Source organism: Calonectris borealis, chromosome 1 (genome assembly GCF_964195595.1).
Source record: "Calonectris borealis chromosome 1, bCalBor7.hap1.2, whole genome shotgun sequence".
NCBI classification, from domain to species: domain Eukaryota; kingdom Metazoa; phylum Chordata; class Aves; order Procellariiformes; family Procellariidae; genus Calonectris; species Calonectris borealis.
This window is the reverse complement of record NC_134312.1, coordinates 40,123,039-40,150,814: the sequence shown is the minus strand read 5'-3', so window position 1 is coordinate 40,150,814 and position 27,776 is coordinate 40,123,039. Positions and strand designations below refer to the sequence as shown.

At 39.2% G+C, this 27,776-nt stretch overlaps 2 protein-coding genes across 11 annotated transcripts in view; both read right to left on the bottom strand.

Annotated features, from left to right (window-relative positions):
• Positions 1 to 198: 198 nt before the first annotated feature.
• Positions 199 to 13,784, bottom strand: CCT2 (chaperonin containing TCP1 subunit 2). The gene is made up of 16 exons (XM_075149781.1): positions 13,657 to 13,784; positions 11,695 to 11,769; positions 11,148 to 11,213; positions 10,938 to 11,049; positions 9,957 to 10,033; positions 8,828 to 8,940; positions 8,076 to 8,278; positions 7,778 to 7,878; positions 7,563 to 7,690; positions 6,510 to 6,613; positions 4,680 to 4,799; positions 3,964 to 4,092; positions 3,766 to 3,869; positions 2,033 to 2,132; positions 1,214 to 1,355; positions 199 to 545 (listed from the first exon to the last, which is right to left on the bottom strand). The coding sequence occupies exons 1-16, from the start codon at positions 13,657 to 13,659 to the stop codon at positions 515 to 517; spliced, it is 1,608 nt and encodes a 535-aa protein (XP_075005882.1). The 5' UTR covers positions 13,660 to 13,784; the 3' UTR covers positions 199 to 514.
• Positions 13,785 to 16,925: 3,141 nt separating this feature from the next.
• The window catches only part of FRS2 (fibroblast growth factor receptor substrate 2), a 62,270-nt gene continuing 51,419 nt past the window's right edge, over positions 16,926 to 27,776 (bottom strand). For all 10 annotated transcript variants that reach the window (XM_075149667.1, XM_075149659.1, XM_075149697.1 and 7 more), the window contains 2 exons: positions 26,850 to 27,013; positions 16,926 to 24,434 (listed from right to left, as the gene is read on the bottom strand). In XM_075149667.1, the coding sequence (XP_075005768.1) occupies positions 23,484 to 24,434; positions 26,850 to 27,013 (1,115 nt within the window). In that variant the 3' untranslated portion in view covers positions 16,926 to 23,483. The remainder of the gene's footprint in view (positions 24,435 to 26,849; positions 27,014 to 27,776) is intronic.

Sequence of the window (27,776 nt, the reverse complement as noted above, 5' to 3'; positions counted from 1 at the left end):
CTATACAGCCAGGACTGGAATAAACCGCTCACACTAAATGCACCAAGTCAACCCCACCAGCAAGCTACAAAGGCGTGAGAGGTTATCCTCAGCGCTGGCTGCCTGCTCACCGCTCGAAGCAGCCGAGGACCGAGGATGTGCACCGCCGCTTTTCTAATGAAACTGCCCTTCTTCGTTCTACGCAAAGACAAATACAACTTTGATGGATTTGAATTTTTTTTTTTATTTCTGTGTATTTTAAGTGGAACCTGGAGAGGAACAGAAGGAATAGGGTTGTATAAAACCCCTGTTTTACTTGAATCTTCCCCACAACACATATAAACTGAAATAAGTTAAAACCAACTGAAGACAGTGATTTCATGCCATTGATGGAGATGGTCATCTCAAGCTTCCATTCCATAACCTTACAAAATGCTCGTCTCAAGCTTCTGTTCCATAACCTCATGAAAATTAGATCATTAAAAAAATTACTAGGTGAGGTCTGGTCCACACATCCTCAGCTACTAAGGAAAATTTAACATGGGCGATGGTCTGGTACACGTTTTCTGGGGAGAGAAAGAAAAAATCAGAAAATTCCCCGACTGTTCACCAGCCTCCCCACCCACCCTTATTTTTAATTTTCAGTTGATATTTTGTGTTCAGTGCTAGCTTTATCTCACAGCACAAAAGGCAGCATCACCTCAAAGCTAATACACCACCTTTGACCGCAGTCAAAACCTGTGATTCACAAAACAGTGCAAACTACCTGGTAGCAGGTTTATCCCACACATGCCCGCTTACAAGTGGAACTTCTTCACAAACTTTTTAACAAATGTGGTTTTGTTTTAGCTGCCGATTCCACTTCAGAAGCGGCTGCTCATTTAACTACAGTTTTTCCCAAAAGACAAAAAAGCAGCATGATCCCTTACATTTTGGTCAGCCACTTTTGCAGATGTTTTAGTACTATATATGGCACATGAGTAGCTGGTGACCCAAGATTAACTAGGCATTGCTCAGGGACGCTAATTTAAGTGCACTGATGGCTCTAAAGGCCTGTTCATACTGCTAATGCAAAAAAATCATCTAACATGAATGTCAGCATGTCAGCATGTCAGATGTCAGTCTTCATGTCAAATAAAATATTTTTTAGAACAAGACTTTTCTACACAGTTACTCTGTGTAGAAGATTACTCTATACCATTTTAACTGACCAATGTAGATACTCAAATCATACCTTGGTGCTGCTTTAATAATGTCATCTACACGAAGAATCATTTCTGCTGCTTCAGCTGCACTGAGCAAAACTTGTCTCTTGACTTGGAAACTTTCTGTTACTCCCAAGACTGCCATGTCTCCAATGATACCCTCTTTCATATCTACAAGAAGAGACATTAAAAGTTTGTTTGGGTTGCGTTTTTTTAACCTTTTTTTTTTTAAAGGAAATTACAAGAAGCTGACTGTATGGTAACTTACCTGCTCAAATGAACCATATTGATAGTAAGGTAAGTATTAAATAAAGTTTCACTTCAAGTCTCCTGATTTAAGCCTAACATGTTGCAATTATGTTGCAATTACATGAAAAAAATTAATGATGAAAAATTTATTCACTGGGAAAAGGAGACAAGATTCCAACAGGACTCTCAGCACTATTTCCTTAGGTATATCAACTTCAGAATTCTTATCAAAAACTTTTTTTTTTAAGTTGGAGGGGAAGGGGTTGAGTTGTGTTGGTTCTTTGTTTGTTTCTTTTTAAATCAGTGCCTTTCTTTTTAAGCTTCATATAACTAGACTCAATGTAAGTAAAGAAAGTGGTTTTACAGGTGGAAACCATCCCTTTCAAAAACAAAGCTTTTCACTCCATTGTGAAAAGCCTGGTAGAATGATAAAGGAATGTAACATTGTATGCCTACACTCTACGCAAAGCAAACAGAAATCAACGTATTCAGTTCTTCCAGCTGAATACATCAGTGACAAACAGATGTGACCAAGTTTAATAAGCCTAATCCCCCTCCCACCACCAATCCAATAACAAAAGTAATATGAAGCCCCTTACCAAGTCCGTAAGTAGTCTTCCCTTCACTGTGAGCAGCTCTGAGCTGAGCAACCAAATCTGCACTGTCATAGCCAGCATTATCAGCAATTATTGTTGGGATCTAAGGGGATAAACACAGATTGTTTTCAATTAATGCAGGGATTGATCCCTAGTAAACATGAAAAACACCTTGGTATTACTAGTTTCAAGAAGAGGAAGTTTCAAAAACGAGGCAGATGATATGTTACAGTGATCAGAAGTTTGGAGGCAGGGGGGCGAAATCAACCACCTTTTGAAGGACTTCCTTTAAGACCTTGTTAAGACAGTAGATGACAGGACAGAAGCTCATTAGCAGATTTGTCACTTCATTTTACATGGACAGAAAGAAATCTGTCTCTTCGTTATCATTTCAGACTACAACTGGAGAAACGGTTTCATTTTAAGAGCATAAGCATTAACCACCAGATCATTCTGTTCACTGTTTAAGTGACAGCAGTGCAAATTGCATGCGCTGACAGAATCATAGAATCATTTAGGTTGGAAAAGACCTTTAAGATCATCGAGTCCAACTGTTAACCTAACACTGCCAAGTCCACCACTAAACCATGTCCCTAAGTGCCACATCTACACGTCTTTTAAATACCTCCAGGGATGGTGACTCAATCACTTCCCTGGGCAGCCTGTTCCAAGGCTTGACAACCCTTTCGGTGAAGACATTTTTCCTAATGTCCAATCTAAACCTCCCTTGGCGCAACTTGAGGCCATTTCCTCTCGTCCTATCGCTGGTTACTTGGCAGAAGAGACCAACACCCACCTCGCTACAACCTCCTTTCAGGTAGTTGTAGAGCGTGATGAGGTCTCCCCTCAGCCTCCTCTTCTCCAGACTAAACAGTCCCAGTTCCCTCAGCCGCTCCTCAGAAGACTTGTGCTCCAGGCCTTCACCAGCTTCGTTGCCCTTCTCTGGACACGCTCCAGCACCTCAATGTCCTTCTTGTAGTGAGGGGCCCAAAACTGAACACGGTATTCGAGGTGCGGCCTCACCAGTGCCGAGTACAGGGGCATGATCACCTCCCGACTCCTGCTGGTCACACTATTTCTGATACAAAGACTATTTCTGAAGAGGTAATGCCAAGTCTTACCATGCTTTTTAATTTAATTTTCTTGGGAGAAATGTTTTCCTATGGTTATTCATTTCTTAAGGAAGGTTTTCCCTAATATACAGGATGGCAATTTTTCTCAAATTGACAGTCTGTCAGCACAATAATATTCTATAAACATTTCTTGTGATACTCTTATTTCCTACTGAGATGCAATCTCCAATGCAAGTCTAGAGACTTCTAGACAATACTAGAGCATGAATACAATCAAATAACATTAGAGTATCAACAGAACAGAAGGGTTGCTCTTTTCTAAATCAGTTGTCAAGTGAATCAGCCAAGATTTTTGTGTGCTATTTCTGCTGCACTTTTAACCTTGCAGGTAAGAGGAGCAAGAACCAGTTAGAAGAGGGCTAGCATATGAACATTCAGCATTCTATAACATGCAGAATTATTAAAACACTAATACTTTTTTTCCTAAGAGAGAGAACAGTAACTTTTTCCCCTTTCTTCATCCGAGATATGTTGCTAAATTTCACTTTTTTACTTTCAGAAAACCAAAACTTTGAAAGAAAAGCAACTATCTGATGTCGGTAGTTAGTAAACTTAGTGAAACTTTGCATCTATTAATCCAGCAATCTGATTAAACAAGCTTACCATTCGTAAAGCCTTAGCAAAGGACTCCATTGCAACAGACTCTTTGCCAGGTGTTCTGCTGGCAAGTTCTGCAACAGCGTTAGCCATCAGCATCTCTGAACAACCTATTCATTGAAGACACACAGACGTTTTATAACTGACTTGAACGGTAATACGAAATGTGTATCATGTACAAAGTACAAAGAATTTAATACTCACCTCCACCGTACACAGTTCTAGTGTCCTTCACAGTCTGGGCAAGAACACAGAGAGCATCATGCAAAGACCTCTCTGCTTCATCTAGAATCTGCTGCGTTGCTCCACGCAAAACTATGGTGCAAGCTTCACCTAAAAAGTGCAAATGTGAAAAGATCAAAAAAACAAACCAAAGACACAAAAAGAGGCTATCGCAAAGCATTTGTAATGGTTTTGCTATCGCTGCAGTCAAGTTTTACGTAGGTCTATTTTGGGGCGAAAAGAAAGCATGTTGACATTTCACAGGTAGAATGAAATGATGTACACTACGCTATTGCTTTCATCAATTAACTGTTCCACAACACCTTATTTAATTTAACAGAAAATGAATGTTATCTCAAAACAACCCCTCAGAAACTTACAGTATTGGCATTTACAGAACAAGCTCTCAAGTTCTTGAAGTATGACAGGTTGCTACTTTTCTTGTCAATTTAATCTTCCAAAGCAGAAATTTTGGTTCCCATCCTTACAAATGTTTATGCATATGTTTAATGTTATGTAGATGAACAATTTCAACCATGAACATACATCTTTGCAGTATTTTTACTGAAGAGCAAGGCTTTAATAAAAATGGTTACATGAATCATTACAAAATTCCTATGCCATCCTGGTTAACTGAACAGTGTTAGCAGTGGGTTAACACAAATGTTACAACATGCCATTAGTGTTAAAACACTTACCCATTGCCACTCCAGAGAAATGAATGAGTTTATCTTCTCCAATCATGACTTCTTCAATAAGCTTGCAGCTTCCTAGTTTTACTAGCTCAGGGTGATCAAAGGTTGATGCAATTTCACCACCTACAAATGTAAGATCATACAACAGCCAAAGAGCTCATGATGAAAGCATCCATTCAGGCAAGGTCTAACCAACGGGGGAAAAAAATACATGAAAAAAAAAATCACCTTACTAATTGCCCAAAAATAAATTGAAATTAACAATACTGATATGCCAAATTTTTCCAATGTCAGCATATGGCACCAGAAACCTTCTACTGATGTTGACAAGTCCTTAAAACACCAATATTTTGTTTCACATCACAAGAACTATAATAGCTGTAATGCTTTTGAGCTCTGTCTGGATTAGAGACTAAATGTTGGTATTTGCCAGTATTAATAGGTCAATCTGTTTAAAGTTTTAGTAATATTTACTGATGAAGTATTTATAAAATACTACATCAAGTTTGTTATGTTTTTAAACTTGAGCTTGTGCCAACATTCATTTTGCCTGCCTGACGATGGCTAAGAACCACTGGCCACCACTCTCCTGAATCATGAGTCTCATGCCATGTTGTACCAGTGATATAGTGCACCATTCGTAAACTCCCATATCGTAAGCAAAACGGGTATTACTAAGACCAAAATGTCTCTGAATGGAATATTGCTTTAGTACTTTGCTCTTCACACGTATTCACTCCCAATGTGTGCTCAGTTATCCCACATTAGCTTGCAGCATTGCTGTAGTTGCAAGCAGTACAAGGAAAGACAAGATTTGTAGTAGAGAGTTTGTGCTTACTAAAAGCTTGTCTATTTTTTTCAGCATTACTACTTGATCCAGCGTGGTCTGATATGGTCCACTTGCTCTGCCTACAAAATTTCCTTTGAATTTGTTCCAGAACATAAGCAATGTTCCTCTCAATCAAGTGTTTGCCTGTGTCAATGTGCCTACAGTTACACACAATTGCTACTGCAGTTTTGCTAAGCTAAACAAATCAGTATCTTTTCCCTTCTCTCTGCAAAGCAAGTTATCCGTTTTCCTGATCATTTTCAGTTTTTTATGATGTTCCAGTTAACTACCTCTAACTTTGGCAATGACAATCACCTGTAGCATTTCAGATGTTTCATTTTCATTAGTCACTTGAGTCACATTTACACTAACCACTACTAAAAATATCCAGGTTGTTCATGTCATTTGAGGTCCACCTCAAGTCGATGACTCAGGCCCACATTTTTAACAAAGGATGACTCTCTAGTCTTCTCTGTTATTACAATCAAACAACAGCCACTTATAACAAGATGGTATTCATTAACTGTGGATTTATCATCTTATTCTATCACTAAGTTTCATCTTTTCCCTAGAAAAAAAACATTTCAAAAGTTTATCAAGCAGGGACTTAACTGAAAGTATTTTTTAAATATGAAAGAAAATTAATAACTGGCACTAACTGGCTAAATTATATTCCAGAGTCGGCATTATGATCCTTTATTCACAGTTGCTAGAAAAAAAAAACCCGTATGTTTAAATCATTATGCAGGGAGGATTCAGAATCAAAACAGACATTTTACATGTGAAGTATAACATACTAAAGATAGAAACTGAGTTACCTGCTTCTGAAAAAATCCTGACAGTTATATAGCAGTTGACAAATCAACAAAGTAATTTCAAAGTTTCTTATGGCCAATTTCATAGGGTCCTCCATATATGTTTATATTTAAGTACTGTAAAATAAAGCTTATTTGGAGTACTTTTCAAAGTACTCCAAATTTCGTATGACCAGGTACTCTACGTACCTGTAACAAGAGCCAGACGTTCTACACCAGCAAAGTCTGCATGTTCAATAGCCATTACGCCAGCAGCTCCAAAGAGCTGTTCAGGGTAGTTGTAGATCAACTGCCTGCAATTAAAACACAGGCACATCTTCTCATTACACACGGAACAAACCTTTTAAATACCAGAGTAACAAAGGATATCTGATTCTCAGTAGCATGGACACAGACAGATTTCTGAAAGCTACAAAAGCAGTCAATATGCAAGGCATCTGCCACACACTGAATGTTACAACACACAGAAGTGAATGCAGTGACAGGAAAACATAAAAAGCTGAAAAAAAAAAAATTCAAAGTATTTAGCTCTTTGAAATTCCCTTCCCCTGAAGACACATTATCAATGCACAGGGGCCCACATGCTTTAAATTCTAAGTCTTTTGATCCTAAGTACCTGCTGGGCACTTAACGGCCTATTCTAGCAGAGTGCACTAGAATAACATGTGAAGTAACGTCTTTAATCCCTTCACCAATACATAATCCAAACAGTAGACAACTCTATGGGAACAATAAATGGCCAGTCTTGTAACATATACAAATAGCAGACCACAGAGAGGAGTATATGCTCCCTTATTAGCATGTATCCCACTCTCTCTAGAATGAAGTCGTCATTTAAAGCTGAATGGTCAACGACCACATTCAGCAGCACAAACCCTTTCAGCACCAATTTCCCCCCAAAAGGGGGAATATGGATGTGGACAATGCTGCTGGTATTCATAACTAAATAAATCTGTTAGTACAAAAGCACAGTGACATCACTTCAACTGGACTTAAACATGGATCCCTGATTAAATAACAACAGTTCTTCCTCTTTAAAACAATTTAAAAAAAAAAAAAGAGGGGGGCCATGGTGCACGAGGCAAAGCACAGAAAATAACATCAACCTCAGTGAGGTGACTCAATTAAGCATTAGGCAAGATCACCTAATTTTACAGATACAGGCATAAATAATGTTCTTCACACTCATACAATATTAAAATCTACAAAGTACCTCTCCTCTTTTTCCGAGAAAACACATACCTGTTAATAAAGCAGTTTATTCCATGCTTAAGAATACGCTCTACCTTCTCCTTCATTTTCTCTTTTTCTGCCTGTTCTATTTCTGCTACTTTTGCTGTAGAATCCACTCTAACGCGAGAGCCAAAAATCTAAATCAAAGAAAACAGAGAGTTCAGTCTAAAAATGAATTCCATTTACAAAAACAATGTTTTCACAGCAGTAGTTCTGTAACATACCTTTATCTTGTCTGTATCCATACCAGTATTTGCAATAAGAATCTTTGCATTTTCAATTCTTTTTGGCTGATTTACACCAATCTTCTTGTCAAGTAAAAAGCCTGTAGTAACAGAAAGGTCTTGTAAGACTTCAAATTAAAAAAGGAGAACAATTCATTTAAATTATTACAAAACCCCCTCATATTTATTGTTCAATTATAATATAGCAATGTTTCCTAGAACAAATTTGTACAGAGATGTGTAACTTTCAACAGCTTCATTTCTCAAGTGCACTTACAGCCAGCATACAAAGACTTACCTTCATCTAAGTAGGAATCAGCCAAACTTCCACCAAGTTTCTTAATGACGTGGATAGCCTCCAAATTACCAGAACCTTTCAACCTAAGAACAGCTTCTACAGCTAGCTTGACAAAGTGATCTTTATGATGAGTAAGTAATTTTGATGAGAGGGTCGTTCCTGCAATGTTCATCAAGTCTTCACGGAACTTCACTTCATCATCACTAAAATAAAGTCAGTACAGTTAAAGTGGAAAGTTTGAAAGCCTTAACTATCGTTCACCTACCACTGTGAGTCTATCCCTGCTTCTTCTACCCTGTATCTATGTGTACCATATTCCATTTTGAGGAATGCTACACAGAATCCCTCCAGTGTCCCAGAACACAACTTTCTATTTGAAATACAAGTTCAATTAGGGGAACTTTTGCATTCAGCTTTAGAAAGTCTGTGCTCTCAAAGTGTCAGGTAAAGAAAATAGTCGCATGTAGAATCAGAGTATGAAATCTGAAATAACAGCTCAGATTTTTGTTCTAGGGAGCAAATTATTGCTTGTATTTTGTTTCTGCACATCATAAGTAATTCTAAATAATTTCATAAAGCTTCTGTAGTTCATCTAAAACAAGCAGTCTTTTTTTTCTTAACTGTTAAAATTCATAAATTCAGCCTTTACACTACTTAAAAGAGCGAAGAATTTCTCAATAGTATATAATTCTCACTGATGTTTTAATCTTGACTGGTTTATAAAGAGTTACAAGCAAATGTACATTACTAACCCATGATCCACTGCTGCTTTCAAAAGTGCCTCTCTTGAAGCTTTTGTGGCTGCTCTCCAGCCTGCAATGATGGTCTGAGGATGAATCTTCTTTGAAATCAGTAATTCTGCCTCCTATTTAAATGAAATTAATAATTAGCTTTTTCCCCCAAGGTACATTTACACTAACTAGGAAAAACACTTCCAAGCAATCAGAAAATCCCAAATAGCAGCAAAAGCCAAAGAGCTATAACAATGAAATTAAAGTCACCCTATTGGCAGGTTTTTTTCCAATCTAGGCAAATGGGATCTGCCCTCAGAATATCATCAAGAAATTTTGATTAATGAAAAAAAAAATCCTAACTCCAATATGAATAGCAACCAGACATATACTTCAAAATAGCAATCTTTCACTTCATGTTTGAGATCAGTTTCCTGTTCACCTATAGCTGCAACTTAAAAGTGTAGTTGGAAAAAAATACATCTTCAAACTCCCTTTTCGTGAGGAACTTGGCAAGCTGATGGATCATTTCTCAGATGCTCTTGATCACAGTTCCTGGATCCGAGATGATCAGATTTACTGGCACAGCTCTGCTAACAAGAATTCCTCACTTCTGAACTCTCTTTCACAGTAATTCAGATTTAGAGTTTGGCAGTGCAAACTTTTATGTAAACATAAAAGCCATGCAGAGTTTAAAGAAACAGTATGAATTCAGGTTTTGTGTACAAAGAATAGAATTTAACATGCCTTTTTTTTTTCATTAATGTTATGGAAAAGGATTTCAGAGGACTGAACCTCGCAACTAAGCAGTGCTGCATGCTGCCCAGTGCAACATCCAGGAAGCAACCTGTGAGAGTGACGCTTCTCTGTTTCACTTGCATAATGAAATAAGAGAAAATAATTTTCTAAAATGTACCAAATTAAAATACTTGTGAATATATAAATAATAAAATAAGTAATATAGTCTAAAATTAAAAAAAAAAACCAACTGATGATGCCATATGTAAGGGGTTTTTTTCCTATCAATTGCAAAGGAGCAAGGTATTCCTATACTTTGGGAGCCCCCTCCATAAATATCAAATAACACACCTCCTATTGATATCACAGGAGTACGTTGCCAAATAGAAACACAAAAACTGTAATACGTCACCCTCAGTAATTCAGCTGCCAACACTGTGACAGACGTAGTTCCATCACCAACTTCATCATCTTGAACCTTTGACATATCTAAAGAAGGAAAACACTGTGTTGATGTTTTGATTCAAAATACCATGCTCACCAGTACCAGCTTCACATACACTTATTTTTCACTCACATTAGTTTGGAGAAGAAAAAAGAATCTTAACTCTTCAATAGTTTAAAGAGATCACTCTGTAAGCCACAGAAAAACCTGAGATGCAAATCAAATTCAGCATCCTTCACATTCCTGCTCTTTATTTGCAACCTAGACACCAGTTCCAGCTGGCAATGGTCAAGAGCTACTCCCCTCTCTCCCCATTCCTAAAGATGGTCATCAAAAGTAAGTAGGGCTGGATAGAAGCTCTAAGGTATGCATACAGGACCAGAGAGTATAATAACCAAGTATGCCACATGAACTGCTGATAAACGAGGACCCAGCAAACACGAAAGCATTAAGAATCTGGACACCAAATTGTTCAGGGTTCTGCTTGTCACTAGAACTGGACCATCTGCACACTAAGACAGTTGATCACAAAGGTAAACTCTGTCCAGAGTACAATGTTGATTAAGTGATAAAAAAAGATGTAAATCAGGGAGAACCAGAGAAAACCTCTGTACCCCAGCAGACTTCTGTTCCGAATTTTCCCGGTGAAAAAAGAGGGGCACACAGCTGTCTTTTGTCCCTTCTGACTCCTGGGATAACCAGAGTTGATGGAAAACAAGGAGACAGCAGAACAGTTTTGCAAGAGCAGCATAACCTCAATTTTACTTTTGCAGAGTTCCACGACTCTTGCAACACCTTGGCCTCCTTACTTCAGGAATTCTGCTCTCCCTCCCTTCAATTTTGCACATTATTTGAAGAATACTTTTCTAAGAGCAAACAAAAACTACATAATAAAGTCACAAATGAAGCAATGCCAACTACTGCAACAACAAGCTGTTAAAAACTCACCAACCAAGACCTTGGCAGCTGGGTTGTCAACTCCAATAGCTTTCAGGATGGTAGCACCATCATTAGTCACTGTTACTGTGCTATCTCTCCCAGTACTTAAAAGAATCTTGTCCTACAAGGTGCAAGATTTAGAATACTGCTTGAAAACATACTGCAACTATTAAAACCAAATTAACAGGTATGACCACTGAGAACTTGCAGCTGTCTTACCATGCCTTTAGGCCCCAGAGTGCTCTTAACCAGGTCACCGATAGCAATGGCACCAACAAAGGATGACTGAAATGAAAGCAAGTAGACCTTAGAGAACTATTTATTTCTACCTTAATACAAGAATTATACGCTAGCCCATAACTTCCAAGAGGACTTCTTAACCCAACCCTTCCACAGCCACACTTCTTTTAGCAGAGTCTGGATCCAAGTTTTTTACTGCTACATTGTGATAACCAGATCAAATATACTTAATTCTCACAGAAACCATAAAAGCCTGTCTCACGGACAAAAGAAATGCCTCCCAATGAACACCGATCTTCTGAGCTAAGGTACAGAGTTACTTTGGTTTTGAACAATTATGAGGAGTTTCTCTAATTGTTAGTATAAACAACATTCCTACTACTTTCTGTTCAGACATGCAACAAGAAAAACCAGTAAGAGACGGAGGAAGTTCCACATCACTATAAACTGAAAATACATTTAACAGTAGAAAAGACAAAGTTTAATTACCCCAAGTATTACCAGTTTCTTAGAGAATAAAACTCACCAATCGAGCTGTTTCTGCCTTTTCTTCATCTGCACCTGCCTTGAAAATGTTCACAGGAGCAAGGGAAATGGATGCCTAAAACAAAGTTAACATAAGAATATTCCTTTAGCTTTAATAAAACAATGCATTCTAAAAACAAATCCCTGACATTAACAACCTTGTCCTGGTTTCAGCTGGGATAGAGTTAATTTTCTTTCTAGTAGTTGGTATAGTGCTGTGTTTTGGATTTAGTATGAGAATAATGTTGAGAACACACTGATGTTTTAGTTGTTGCCAAGCAGTGCTTACACAAAGTCAAGGCCTTTTCAGCTTCTCATGCTCTACTGACAAAGAAGGCTGGAGATGCACAAGAAGCTGGGAGGGGGCACAGCCAAGACAGTTGACCCAAACTGGCCAAAGAGATATTCCATACCGTATGACGCCATGCTCAGTATATAAACGAGGGGAAAGCTGGCCGGGGGCCTGCTGCTCGAGGACTGGCTGGGCATCAGTCGGTTGGTGGTGAGCAATTTCTTTTGGTTTGCATCACTTGTCTTTCTTGGGTTTTACTACTCTCTCTTTTTGTTATTTTCCTTTTTATTACTTCTTCTTCTTTTTTAAATTATTATTATAATATTTCATTTCAATTATTAAACTGTTCTTGTCTCAATCCATAAGTGTTCTCACTTTTACTGTTCTGATTCTCTCCCCCATCCCACTGGGGGGAGGAGTGAGCGAGCAGCTGTGTGGTGCTTAGTTGCTGGCTGGGGTTAAATCACAACAAACCTAAACAATGTTTTTATTAAAATGATTTATTTCTATACCCCATTTGGTTTGATAAAAGGTATATTCAAGATAAATTCATGTTCACTCTTTCTTAAAAATCTACCTTGCAATCTCGTAATCACGTGAAGAAATTACAAGACTGACTGCAATCTACTCCAAGAGACTGCACACCATATTCTCTGATACGATCCATGAGCCTGAAAGGCCGTTACCAGCACCTTACTTCACGGCAATGCCTGTGTTGCTGTTCTGCGTGGCTAACCATCAGATCCAAACAACCCAAAGATAAGTACAACCAGCAGAACCTAAAAAAATCTGGTTATTGAGCACATTGGGTCTTTAATATTTTGCTATTTGTGTTGAACCCTAATCTTTTTTTGCATTTCCATGCAAATCAATTATAGCAGTAATGAATATATGCCATTAAAGACTAATACTTGCAAAGAACTCAAGGCGTTAAATGAATTAGGATCACATCGCCAAAGAACAAATGTATCAACCCTCTTAAGAGAGTTCCGTGACTTTTTATTTTGCTGCGTGATCAAGACGCATTTTTTCTACCAGTTTCGTGTCCACTCCATCACCGCTTTGACAAGAAAAATCACCAGGGCGCGGCAGGAGGCTGCGCACAGCGCGAAGGCAGCTCTCAGCAGGCCGTGACGAGCGGCCTCTCGCGCGCGGGGACTCGGCGCTGCCTCTCCGGGTTTTCCCGGAGACGAGGGGAGGGAAGAAGCGGCCTCCCGCCCGCCTCCAATCATGTCAGCCACGCTGCGGGCGCCCGGCACGGGCGGACCGAGACAGCCTCTCCCGCGAGAGCCGGAGCGGGAGAGCCCGCCGCGGGGCCGAGAACCGCCCAGGGCCCCTCCGCTGAAGGCTCGGCGGGGGCCATGCGGCGGCCCGCTGCGGCCGCGCCCTGACGGACCCTCCTCGCGCGCGCTCTGGAACCTTCCAGGCCCAACACGACGCCGCCGCCGCCTCCTCCTTCTCCTCCTCCCCACCCGCCGCGCGCGGGGCAGGGCGCAAGGCCGCCCCCACGCAACCGCCGCCGGACAAAGCGTGGGGGAGGGGCGCGACCGCCAGGCCCTCGCACGCGTCTCTATGGGGAGCGCGGCCGCCGCCCCGCCCTGTCCTGCCCTGCCGCGCCCCACCCGAGCAAAAGCGCCGCCACGCCGCGGGCACCGCCGCCCCGCCGCTCACCATGATGCCGGTAGCGCCGCCGCCGAGACCCCGCCAACCACCGCCTCCACCAGAGAACCAGCGCGCGGCTCCACAGCCCCCCACGAGCTCCTGGCGGAACTGGCGTCAGAGGAGCCGCCGCTTCCGGCGGCGCGCGGCGTTCTGGGAGCCGCAGTCGGTCCCTCAGGAGGAGGTGGGCGCTCCGCAGCGGGAGGTGGGCGCAGCGTCCGCCGCGGCGGGCCGGCTGCTTTATCGGCTGTGCGCGGCAGGCACAGCCCTGGTTCTGGAGCTGTCGGTTTTTTTAACGGTTTACGTGAGCTGGAGGCCTGTTGCCTCTTCCCCCTTGTGTGTAATGCCGGCCTCTTGGACGGCTGCACCTGGCTTGGGTTTGCCGGGCAGTGCACCGCAGCACACCAACCTTTCTCCGAAGACCTGCCGTCTAGGCACTTACCTTCCACCGTATTTCTACACCAAGTTATTTCTGCCTCGGCAAAGGAGCTTGCAGTTTCCCCGGTTTAATTTCATCATATTCCTGGGGGTCAGTTCTCAAACCAGACAAAAGCATTTTAAATTACCGCTGCTGGTGTCCAGTGTGCCTGCCAGACCATTCCAGATACCTGCTATTATATCATCCACATCGCCAGTTAAAAGCAGTGAACAGGAGATACCCTGGCACAATTCTGCTTGATACACTCTTCATTTCAATATCAAAAAAATGGTTAACTATTCTCTTAGCAGCTTTGCAGATGTGTGAGACCATATCCAAGCCTTGTTCTGTCGCTACTCTTCCTCCACACAAAAAGCCTGTTTGTTACCTAGTCATACGAGAAAAAGTGAATTAGTTTGTATGACTTGTTCCTCAAGAATTAATTTTAGCTGGTATTCCTCTTCTTGCTGCCAGATACAAATCTCCTGGGATATATGCAAACCTGTTTGTTCTAGATTCAAACTGGCCAAAGAGAGAGATCCATCCCAATGGAGACAGCAAAAGAGAACATGACTAAAACTCTGCCAACTTCCACATCTACATCTGGTTTTTAGTGTGTCAATACCCGGTTAGTATTTTTCTTGAGTTCTTTGGGCTTTTTGCTTTGTTTTCTTGTGACTTAGGTATGTTATCCCTTTTGTCAGTGACTTAGGTATGTTATCCCCCTAACCTTGTTCTGAAAACTAGAACACTAATTGAATTCTAGTATGTTCAGTTTTCCTCACAGTTATATAGAAAAGTATCTTAAGTTTTGGTTAGGGCTAATAATCCAACTAAAACAATGTTAACTCTTTTTATCTCAGAATTAGAGCATTCATAAAGATTTGCACTGAATTAATGATTTGTTTTAATTCACATTCGCTGCTACTGTGGTGTGAGCTGGGGGGAAACATTTCAAAGTGCCTCGGACAATTAACCAAGTTATGGCCTTTGGAAAATCAAATGCTCATAGAAAAACTTACTACAGCAAATTTGTAATTTTGGTTTAAGGAGCTTTTGACTATTGCTAAGCTATGGTTTATAATGTGTACAAGTAGTGACACCTGAACAGGAGGAGCCCAGGAGCAGCGCTAGTTCTGGGTTCCTGCCTCTCGCTTCCAGCTGTGCAGTGCCCTCACCTCTGTTGTGCCGATGGCGGTTTTTAAGGTCACACTGTGAATAAGTGAAGGAATGAAGTGCCTCATTTTAATATTTTCATAGGCGCATATACTTTGTAAGTCACCTCATCTCTTTCAAGGTTAAGAAACAGCACGTTTCAGTCGCAAAGACCATTCGACACACCAGACAGCGCGGCGAAGAACAGGCTTGGTTGCTCAGGGATGAATTCTCAATCAGACCTCCACGTGTCTCAGCACTTTAATTCAGATCGAGACCTTCTGCTTACAGCTGAGCTACTAATGATGTAGGAATAATAGAGCAGCAACTGTTCCCTGGTTGCATCAATAATTCAGGCATCAATCACAGTATGTAGCTTGAGGCTTAACTTCAGTCAAACCAGTCACTTAAGCCTCTGAGCTGATACGAGATTGCGGAAGGAAGGAAAACAGAGACCCTTCACAAAATCCAACTTTTCAGGTACTCCCAACTGAAAATTAACAGATGTATTATTGTGATTCATGTATAGGGATTTCAAGAAGGCCAGTTTATATCATTGGAAATCCTAGTACTAGGCACATACGGCTGGAAGGTTGGCTCTTTAATGCTTGGCTGTTCAATGCCACCTATTTTGAGCTGGCTTCAAAATTTTATTTCAGAACAAAGCATCATTAGGTCAAGAATGCAAGGCATATGCATATTTTAATTGGAATCACTTATATCAGTTGCTTGATGTTTTTGTTATAATATTGCTACCAATTAATTCTCTAACTGCATATATTTTACCTACTGTCACATCAGAACTGGTGCACTGAAGCATTTCAACTAAACATTACTGGAAAGCTTTCTTTCTGTTTGAAAGGTACAAAGAACCAAGTTTCTACTGAACTCTGTATCATGTTAGTATGGAAAAGTTAAGTGTAATGGACTGCTAAGCAGCCATTCCTGTTAGGAAAGCTGCAAAACTGTTGGCCAGGGATACGAAAACCTTCTTGAGAACTGAGTTTTCAGATGTCTAAGTTATCTAACCAACGTTGTGCAAGGACCACATAATGTTGTTTCTTAAGAGGTTCTGAAAACAACACCTCCTGACGTTTCTAGGGTTTTGTTCATTTGTTGGCTAGAAACATCTTTATTGAAATTATGCCTTAAAACAGTAACTTGGGAGGAAGAAAAGAGGAAATACTGAATTTTGATAAATCAACACCATATTTTATAGTCTCCAGAAGAAAGTGAAAAGGCCATCTGGACAGGACTTCAACCTTGTATTTTCTTACTACTTACTTTCTGAATTTATCAGTACTATGCTAACAAAATCTATTTGGGTTTTGTGAAATCTTAGTCATTTAATAACTGAGAAAGGAGCACATTCAAATTGCTGGCATGTGATTCACTAGCCAGTAGTCGATAACAACAGTACTACCACAACAACAAAAAAAAATATTAACTCTACGTACATGAGAAAGATGTGACAGAACACTAGTAGAAATGAAACAAAAGCTTGGAGAAAAATTTATAGACTCCATGTCATCATGTTCTGGGTTTGTTTTTTTACCACTGAGTAATGAGTGGAATACAAGCGGGGCGGGGAAGATAGGTACCTGAAGCAACAATTTAAAGAAAAGCAAAAAAGGTTATACTAACACAATACAATACAGCAACACTAACACTGGGAAATACTGAAGTAACCCACAGACGATTTTCAATGTAAAATCAATAGTTTATTGCCATGCTACATTTTTTTTTTTCCAAATGAAGTTGGCACTGGTAAAGGGGAAAAATGTTGTCATAATACATAATACATTTTTTAAAAATGCGCATTTGGTAAGCTTTCTCAATAACGACAGCTTAAAACAAGTGAAATTAATTTTTTTAAGATTAATGTGGAATGGCATAAAAATACACTCTTTCTGCATAGTATAATATCACTTTTTTCATAAAAGAAATATGGAATGTTTGTAAAAACAAATTCATTGAACAGGGCAAATTAATTGAAATTTTATAAACAATTTGGCAATGGTACTCCCACTGTTTAGACTTTTTTATATAAAAGAAATAAAAATCTAGAAAGCTACCTTTATACAAAGTTGCTATATTTATGCCTTTAAGTAGGAAAAAACATTTTATAATGCAAATTAGGACATACAATAATCTTACAATATCATACAATGTAATGACAAGAATGGAACATACAATATAAGATTTTGGCCTTTGTAGAAACGTCTATTTCTGCATTTAATAAATGCATTTGTGGCACACTGGTGACTATTGTATTCTTACTACTACCAGTCAGCTCTCATGCTAGAGCAGTATTCAGCTGTAGGTAATGGCAAGTCTGCAGTTTAGTTAAAACCAGACTGTTTTTCAGGAGACGAAAGGTGATGCTGCAATGAAGCGAGATGTGAAAAAGGAAGGCAACGTGCCTGCTGGTTGAGACATCTGTATTGTGGGACAGCACACAACACACTTTCCTTTCATACCAGAGCATTTCTTATACATTCAGTTATTAAGTACCAAAGTCTTAGAAGTGAGAACATCTGTGTTCGAGATTTGGCAAAGTTTCAGGGAAAATACAAAGTTAGTACCAAATATATAATATATTATATATAAAATGTGGGTGTATGATATACACACATATTCTAATGCAAAAAAACTGCATTAATATGGAGTTAAATTTGCTGACATCCATTCCTAAATAACATAACCATTAAAAAACAGGTGTAATCCTGATCTTTCACACACTTTAGAATCACTTCCTCTTTCATACATAATAGTTAAAGCAATATATATGCAAGTATGACTAAGAAATCAAAATTCACATAATAATCTGAACTCTGACCACAACAAATAGGATTTTTTTTTCTCAGTACATGTAATTAAATATATTTATATTTTTACAGTATTTTTAGACCATTCCTGAAGAACTTGACCAACCAGGTTCTCAAGTGTAACAGAGCTGTTACGTCAGCAGAACTTGATCTTGTAGGAACACATCCAGTGGCCCTTGAAGTCAATACGAATCATTTGTTTGCCTTCAAAGGATGCTGCATGAGGCCCGAATAAGCTCCAGATGGATCGCCCCGCTAACAAGGAAGATTCCCTGATGACATCAAAGCTCCTACCTCAGACTTCCTTTCCTACTGCCAAAGGGAAGGACTGGAGCAAAGGACACACGGACTCCGGGCTCTCTGGGTTGTTGGCAGGTGGCGTTGGGAACGACCATGTAGAGCACAGCCCCAGCACCAGGGAGTGGCAAGGTGAGCTTCACGGCACCTTTTGAACTAAGGCTTCTCGTGGAAAGCAGAGGAGCTGCTCCTCCACGCTCATCGCTTGGCAATTCGGTCACCGCAGGTCTCAGACGTGAGCTGTGGCTGGGACTCCAAGGCATTAAGTATTTTGCAGACACAGAGGAAGACAGTCCCTGCTCTGAAGGGCTCCAGCCTATTTCTTAATCATATTTTTTACATAATCTCCTTTGTATATACACATATTTGCTACATAAAATAGAATTACACCAAAGTAATGGATATAGCAGAAAACGTTGTCACAATATATGTATATTACCACACTAAATAATTACTAAAACTGCAAGAAAAATTTCAAAATGCCCTTTGTAATATATAAAAATATAGAAATGTCCAACACTTGTTTCATCAACTTTAAAGGTAACTTTATCTCTCATATTCTATTTTTATCTGTACACCTACATATTTCCAAACAAAATACTGCGTTAATCTGGAGTAAACACTGTGTTAGGATAATATCCTCATAAGACATCTGACAGACTCAGTCACATACCTTACAGCACAGTATCACAAGAAATAATGTATACATGGTCAGAGTTACAGCTGCTAAGTTTTTTTTTTCTTATTCACTTATCTTGTCCAAAAGAGGAAGTAATTCCTAAAGATTGCAAAAGAACCTTAACGCATGACTTCCTGTCTTGTTCGTATATGCTCTGTAAGAAGGACATCAGCAACCTTGACTCCATCTTAACGCAGTTTTTTGTGGTGGAATTTCTTCTGGATTTTTTTTTGGAGTGTATAGGAATTTAAAATAAAGATACCATAGATGAACTTATGTTTATTTTAAGTAAATACTGTCAAATATAAATGCCTGAATTGCTACCTCAAGGAAAAGATGGGAAAGACCTCATCATTAAATTCCAAAAATACCTAATTCTATCTATCAAACTGAAGGACCAAACTTCTTTAGGGGAAATATGAGAATTTCAGATCTAAGTCCACTATTAGTTCCTACTAAATCAGTTTCATCTTATTTGCAGCCATTAAATAAATTAGTACAGTGCAGAAATGGAATTTCACCATTGATCCCACCTTACACAAAGAAGAGAATACTGCTTAGAAATAGAGGTCCAAATCGGATACATCATTATATGCTCAAAGTATTTTTACTTCACCGACAGTGAATAAAGAAGATCTACTCTCTCCTGACACTCTTATTGAGAAGTGGTTAAATGTAGAACAAAAACAAGGATAGCCAGATTTTGAGCCAACACACGCTGTTAAAAAACCAGCACAATCAACTGCTGGTCTGTCACCTGCAAAAGAGCAGCCCTGTTTTGACATTGGTTTGGACCTACACCAGCTTACACCTTTCTGTGGCCCTTTTTACACCCAAGCCCTAGCCAGAGGTGTAAACACACACACAAATATCCAAACATCTGGGGGGGGAAATTAAGCAGTTTATGATATGAAATGTCTATATGAACTCTTCAAGATTTCTATAAATGTTCTGTAGACTTTAATAGGAGCAGGACTGGTGCTTCAACGCACACCATTACATTCAATCCCTGTCATATGCAAAACGTACTTATCTGGGGAAACAAAATGTTCTAATGAGAGTGAAGGTTTTCAGAATGGTCTTTTTTATATTGTTTTATGGAGTCACCAAGAAACACCACAAAATTTAAAAAATTGGTCCTCCTCTTGACATCAATTTGAAGGAAAAAAGTATTTTCCTGATATAACCAATGGATTAAATTCTCGCTAACTATTTCTACTACAATCTTTATCACGTACTTCTGGTTGCTGTTTCATCTTTTTTATCAACTCAGTTTCCTTGTTTAAAAGATACACTAACGTATGTCTTTCCCAAATCATTGCATTAAAGGAATACCTACAGTTAAAGGCTTTCCCTTGTCAAATGTGCTTGAAGGGTAGCAGCCAATTGCATGTTATGGATGAAAAGTAGAACTGATAGAGATGCTGCGATTTTTGCAGGACATAGTTTATGTAAACTTTACCTGTCTCAGTTACTAAAAAAATGGTTGCATATTTGTAGTTTCTCGATCTATACACCTGTGGGCCCAAAATAAATACAATCTAAATGCTGTGGAGAGATTTCAACTGAAAACCAGATTACAGACACTAAACCTAACATCACAGCCTTTAAAAAGACTGAATTGAAAAAATATTTACCAAATCTCAAAGGGTAAAGTGCATTGCAACTACATCTACTTCAAGGGGCAGAAAATAAGGAATGCTAAAAATGAGTAGTGCGGGTAACAGCGACTAGCCAGTATGTCTGCAGCGTACACAAAATGAGAAAGCATTATCCCGCCTGTAAAATGTAAGAGAATAAAAAAATAGCCCTGGAACGTATGTCATCAGACTTGTTAATATAATTAAGGCTACAGAAAGTTGAAATTTCAGTATGTTCTCAATTCTGGGGACCAGAGCTAAGAAAACACCCCCTATGAAGTATTGTGAAACTTGCAAAAACATTAAAAAAAATACTCAGATCATCCCTTGTATCTGAGACTATTCAGGATAAACACATAGGACAGTGCACTGGAACTAAGGAGGGATATGGTTGGTTGTTGTAATTTTGGCAGGTCACTTAGGATCTACCTGAAGCCTCTGTTTCCCTGTTTGTCAATTAAGAATATTACTTCTCACAGGTGTGTTTTAAGGGTCCAATCAATTAGTATTTCTGAAACACCCATACCATACAGATGAGGACCAAATATTTCTAGGCAGCTAGCTAGATCAAACACATTTGCCTCAAAACACATGCTGAAGCATTAGTTCAGCTCACAAATTTAAGTGAGCTATACACTAAGAACAAGAATCACACCAGTATTTTGAACCCAGTATTTTGCAATACCTGGCAATTTCTCTTCAGTACAGACCAAGACTGGTCTATAGCGTAAGGTGAGGCAATGGCAAAGATGTGAAAGAGCACTAACACTGCAGACCTGTAAAATATCTAGCTCTAGGTAGTCATTATCTTCTTGAGTACCAAGGTCTCCCCACAAGTCAAGGAGTTTATCACAAGAGTATGCATAGGTTGACCGTGAAATCATTAATGAGGTTTTTCTTAATCTCATTTAAGTTCCTCATAATGGTCTCAATGGCTCCCATCTTTTACTTCTGCAAATTATGTTCTTTGTGCATCTGGTATTTTAGTACCATACAGTCTGTAAAGAATAATGAAAGTCAGAGTGAAAAGGTTGCCTGATATCCCTTAATGGCGTGGCAAGATGCATGTATTTCAGGTGCTACCAGTGCTGCCACTACTAAACTGAGAGAAGACCAAAGAAAGAGTTAACAAAGGAACAGCAATACACTCCAATTTAAAAGACTGAAAATAATTGTAGTTTCTTTTTTATAAAACTTCAATTCAAATATTGCATGAAGATCCTTAATTCTTTTTCAGATCTCCAAATGGCTTTTCTTGTATGTTTTTCCTCACTCACAGTTCAAGGGTTATTTTACATCACACCAGTTCACACAAATGTCAGTTCCTTTGCAATCACAGCTCAAGAGTAATCTCTTCTGCTGCTAGCACCAAGGCGCACCTGCAATACTGCCAGAATTCTAAAATTATTCAGAGTATTAAAAAAAAAAAAAAAACAACAAACAAACCAAAAATTCTGCTAAGGGTGCATCTGGCATATTCAACAAACAACATTCTACCTGGATGTACCTGTAACACTGAGCAGCCATCATTGTAACCAAGTTCACCAACTGCAAAAGGAAAAGAAGTATGCTTGTAGATAATACTAACTTTAGATAATTTACTACATATCTTTCTAAATTATACTATCAACTATGGATGCACATTGCTAGAATGTACAATTTTCTATAAAGAACTATCAAGTCCAGTACCCTGCCTCCCGTGTAACCTGTGTCTGATGCTTTAGAGGAAGACAATAACTGCATAATAAACCTTTCCAGTTGTGCAATAATGCATGCTGCTGGAGAGCTGGGATATTTCTGTCAGGTATAAAAAAGTAGAACACTGGACAAAGACAACCATTTGACCTTCAAGAGTCTGTCTTTGTCAAATGCAGAGAGTAAGACAAACACATAAACGACCCTGAACAATAATTAAAGCTATGTACAAAATTTTGACTTTTAAAACAAGACATTATGGAACAGATAAAAAAGAAACACACAAATACAAAGAAAGGAAGGCACACTGAACTAAGAAATTACAAGAGAGCCTTAATTCATACAGCCAACCTGTGAATTCCTTCACAAGAAAAACTCAAAACTCTAATGAGATTAAAATTCTGTCAGATTTCACAGAGAACTTGATACGCCACTCGGAATTCTCTTCTAGTGGAAGGAGCTTAAGGCTGGGTTTAGATGCGTTTATAGCTTTGATCAACAAACTTCCATGTGACCTCTCAAATATCACACAAGTTAAGAAAACTATTGGGAATTAGAGGCCTTCTTGCCCATGTGGGTTAAAAAAAAAAAAAAAAACAAAACACCAGACAAAAAAGGTGAGGTGTTTATATCCCTTGAGATGAACCAATATATCTTGTGTACGTCAAACTGAGTGAATTAATGCATTACATACATTTAATTCTGGAGGAGCCACTTCAATGGGGAATGAAGATAGCTATCTTGAAAGATTAGGTTTACCTGCTAATAATACACGTATCAAGAGGCTTTAAAAAGTGTTATAAATGCCATTAACGACTATAGGCACCAGATCAGAATATTTATAAATTCAAAACTGGCATGTCACTCAGACTCTAATCAATTTAAAGAGGCACTGTGAAAGGTGGTGATGCTGCTATGCAGTAATTACTACTACTGTAGAATGAAATAGTGTTACCTAAATGAATACTTGCTCTACATTAATTCCCTTTAGTTAGACAAGTACATGAAGTATGCAGAAAAAGTTCTATTAGTCTATAAAAGGCGTTAGTGTTAAGAAATGCAAAGTATTTGCATCTTCAATTTTATAAACTTCACAAAAGGTGCAAATGATTTAATGCTTCCCAGGCTCACATAGGCAGGTCAGTACTGTTATGTCTAGTTTTCCTAGAAGTACCATCATCTCGGGGCAGTGCTTTTTGCAAGCTTGACATAGCAGCAGTTCTTTCAATGTCTATCACAGCATACAGCTCTGTGCGCCTGGTTGGAGTTTGCGGAAGTGGAGTGGTGGGGGTTTTTGGAGTCTGAGGGTTGTCGGAGTCACTACCACCTTCCAAGTCAACCTGTATATAGTTGAGCTGCCTGTGTTCTAAACTTGGACGCCTAATGTCAAAGTTAAAGACTGTTGGGGTACAGTCCCGACGTCGTGTAAATTCTACTTTATGAGCACTTGCTGGTACTGTTACATTCTCTGTATTGACATAATTATGCATTGGATCTAGGTTATTGTGGTAGCCATTCAGAGATGGGGTCTTTGGTCCTAAACTGTCATCTTCATCTCTACTCAGCTTGCGGGCTTCCCAAACAGGAGGCAAGGATGGCAAGTTCTCATAGTTCAACAGCGCAGTTCTCCTCTGAGCAGAGTTGTTAATATTCTGGGTGTCTGAGGTACTAGTTGATGTCAAACGACCTCTCCTGACCCCTGAGGCACTAGGGATTGATAACCTATTTATATTTTCGTACATCAATTTATTACCGCATGGTGCTTCTTTACGTTCATCACTGTCATACCCAGTGTCCCATTCAGTGTTGTTTGTGCTGCTGCCGCTAACTTGGTCTCTCCCAAGTTGCTCCAGTTTCTCTCTCTCCATTAACTGCCTTTGAACAGGTGTTGGTCCTAAAACAAACTTGACTCCTTCAGGCTCCAGGAGAACCTGAGCATCTCTGTCATCAGTACACATCTGATCTTCTTTCACTTTAGTTGTTTCAGTGTTTGAAAGCTTTGATTCCAGTGGCACATGCACACTTGATCGATTTTTTCTTTCCTCTTGTACCCCAGTAGTGTTGACATAAGTGTGCACCTAAAAGGGGAAAGAAAAAAAAAGAAATTCAAATGCTATTTGCGCTTCCCCCCCCCCTCCAAATTTCTTTCCTTCTTAACTCCTCACTTTTCTAATCAAAATACCTGAAAATCAAATCTTGTGATAGCAGCTGTTTAAGAGCAAAGGTCATCTCTCTCACATTTTGCTGAACTGTGCTCAGTTTGGGGTTTTTTTCCCCTGAAATTTTGTTGTTGGTTTTGTTAATGTTAGTCTAAATAAAATTAAAGGTACTCAAGGCACACAAAAGAATGCAATTTACATCCTACATTAATAATTACTTTGATTTGATGTTTTATCTCAGTTGTGCTCTAGGTGCAGCTTTTCAGGTTCTATTCCGGCTCTCCTCTGGTCAGGGCAACCTTGGGCTGCTCCAACTTAGCTCATTAGTTCACTTGGACAAATCAGTGAAGCAGAGCTCTACTTTGTTGTCCCTTACCATGACAGTGACCAACAGTTCAATAGTTGCTTCGGCTAAATTTATCTTTGATTTCCACACTGCAAAGGAAATTTACTGTCCATTTAAACAACAACAAAAAACCTAAAAAACCCCAGGATCTCGCCTTGTATACTGCTTAAGCAATGAGAAGAGAAGTTGGCTCTACTGGCAGAACAGTCCATTCTTTCTTCAAGAGCCAAAGTCTCCTAATACCAGAAACTGGAACAAACATACACTTCCATAAGAACTGTGGTACTCAGAATTAAAAAGGAGCAGGAGTTAGACCAGATGCCACTAAGAAAGGCAGGAATACACCACTAGTTTATGCCTCCAAGTCCCCACAGTGGATCAACACAACGCTGAAACGTAAAGACTGAAGTAATGGATTCTTTTTCTAAATTTTAATTTTGTGTTTGGATACCCAAACACCAAAAGTAGTATTTCACAGCAGCAGTCACCTAGCCTTCTCGACTTCTCGGTCAAACTCTACAAGCTGAAGTGCTATTTACAGCTCACTTGACTCCTACGTTGATTCTTTAAACTCATTTACTCTTCAGTAACTCCAACACCACCACTTGGACTCTTCTGTGGGGGCTCCCAGCAAATCCTTTCCCACAAGAGAGTTCACTGCACTTTGCTCTGGTTACTTTCTCTCGTTTCCAACACTGTTTCTTGTCAAGCACAAAAGTCTTCCTAAACCACATTACATTTTATTAAACTTGACTAACATTTTCATCAGCAACCTGAATGATGAGATAGAACACACCCTCAAAGTTTTCAGCCTATCCCAGATTGGTAGGGTTTCCATCGAGAGAGATCTCAGCAGCCTGGAGAAGTGACCTCACAGAAACCTCATGAAGTTCAGCAACAGCAAATGCAAAGTCCAGTGCCTGGCATGGAACAACACCAACAGTACAGGCTAGGCACCAACTGACTCAAAAACAGCTTTGCAGAAAAGCACCAGGGGTCCAGGTGGATGGTGAATTGAATGAGAGTCAGCAGTATGCCCTTGCAGCAATAAAAACCAAATGTGCATTGGTTTGTGTTAGCAAAAGCACAGCCAGTAGGTTAAGGAAAGCGATTATTACCATCAATTCAGCTCTTGTGAGACTGAATTTGGAGTAATTGGCTCCCCAGTACAAGACAGACACCACTATAGTGGAGCAAATCCAGTGGAGGGCCATGATTAGAGGGGCTGGAGCATGTGACATGCAAGGAGATGCTGACACAGCCATCCTTGTTTAGTCTTAAGGCCATGAAAAAACCTAACAGCTGTTTTCAACTACCTAATAGATAAAGAAAAGAGAGCCAGACCCTTTCTGGAGACATTCAGCAAAAGGCTAAGGGGCAACAGATACCAACTGTAACATGAAAAAATCTGATTACGTATTAGGGAAAAATGCTTTCACAACAAAGGTGGTCAAACACTGGAACACATGGCTCAAAGACACTGTGGAATCCCGTTGTTTGGAGTATTCAAAGCATGACAGGACAAGGCTCTCTGCAGCCTCCTCTAACTTTAAAATTTGACCTAGAGGACTCTAGAGCTCCCTTCTAACCTAAATTATTCCATGATTTCTATTCCCCAAATAGAAGACTTATATGTAAGGAAGCTTTTTGACCAGGATCTCATTATAAAATACAATTTATGTGTTTAAAATAATTACTGAAATTTTTGAAAAGAGTATATGCAAATACATAGTTTCTATATTTTTATTTGTATATAAATATGAAGAGCAACTTAAAATAGTTACTCTTCCTCAGCCAGCTATCCTACAAAGTATCACTTTAAAAAGGCAAAGCAAACATTTCTTAGAGGTAGTTAATATAGGGTAGAAATACATTACACTTGATACTGAAAACCACAAATGGAAGCCTACAGAATAAACGTTAGAAAAATCTGAACTAATGTAGAACCTAAATTATATGGGGGGAAAGGCAGGGAGAGGAATACCCACTTGCTCCTCTGCTACAAGTAAAGGATGCGTTGATTCTTCACCGACAGAGGGGAGGCGTGCACTTCCAACAGAAGGATGCCTGCTGGAAGGATGTGATGAAGCATCTCCAAAAGATGGATATCTGGGATAGCCATTAGGTAAACTTTGTGCATTGAACCCAGGAGCTGATTGAATTAGAAAACAAGCAAAACCATATTAAAATAGAACATTTTACTGTATATGAGTAAGATACTTTATATCTTCATTTTCAATTTTCAAAAGAGAAATTAAAATATGTAGAACAGTTTTAAATATTCACAAGACTCAGTTTTGCTGGGGGGAAGGAAAGGGAAAGCAAATTGCAGAGTATAGCATCCCAGCATTTACTGAGAAACATGTCTGAAGCAACCACTGAAATCTAAGTGTATTATGGACCACAGCCCTCCCAGTAAACTCCCTATACAACTTCTCTTTCTACCATTAACAACATGTCTCCCTAACAAACAGGGACTTATTTACTTAAGCTTCCATTTCTCTGAAATAATAAATAACCTGCAATTCCTAGTTTCAAATATTAAGCCATCTGCCTGGGATTACTTAAAATCCTCCGATATTTTTGAAAAGGCTTCAATCTACCCGTTCATCTACTCACAGCAAAAGAAAGATTCCAAACGCACTAGATGTGGTATTACCATTACTTTTTTCCTAATAAAAAGGCTGGAACATTGCCCAACATTAACATTTCTCAGAAATGCTACAAGTAAAATATGGTGATATATTATAAGGCAATTCAACAGGTATATACTGAAGCAGTGTTCTTACGCCACACCTAAGTTCCCAAAACTTATTTCCTAAAGCTGAAGAACTTGACTATGGAAGTTTTGCTCCCAAGACTTAGGATTTTCAAAAGAGAATCCTCAGCAAGTACCTCAAGAGAATGCTCGGTAA

What these genes read in the sequence shown, in the direction of transcription:
- CCT2 (XM_075149781.1), bottom strand. An exon ending in TGGATACAGACAAGATAAAG is followed by an intron (nt 7,691 to 7,777) that starts GTATGTTACAGA and finishes TCTTTGATTTAG; the next exon opens with ATTTTTGGCTCTCGCGTTAG. An exon ending in ACGTCTGGCTCTTGTTACAG is followed by an intron (nt 4,800 to 6,509) that starts GTACGTAGAGTA and finishes TTACATTTGTAG; the next exon opens with GTGGTGAAATTGCATCAACC.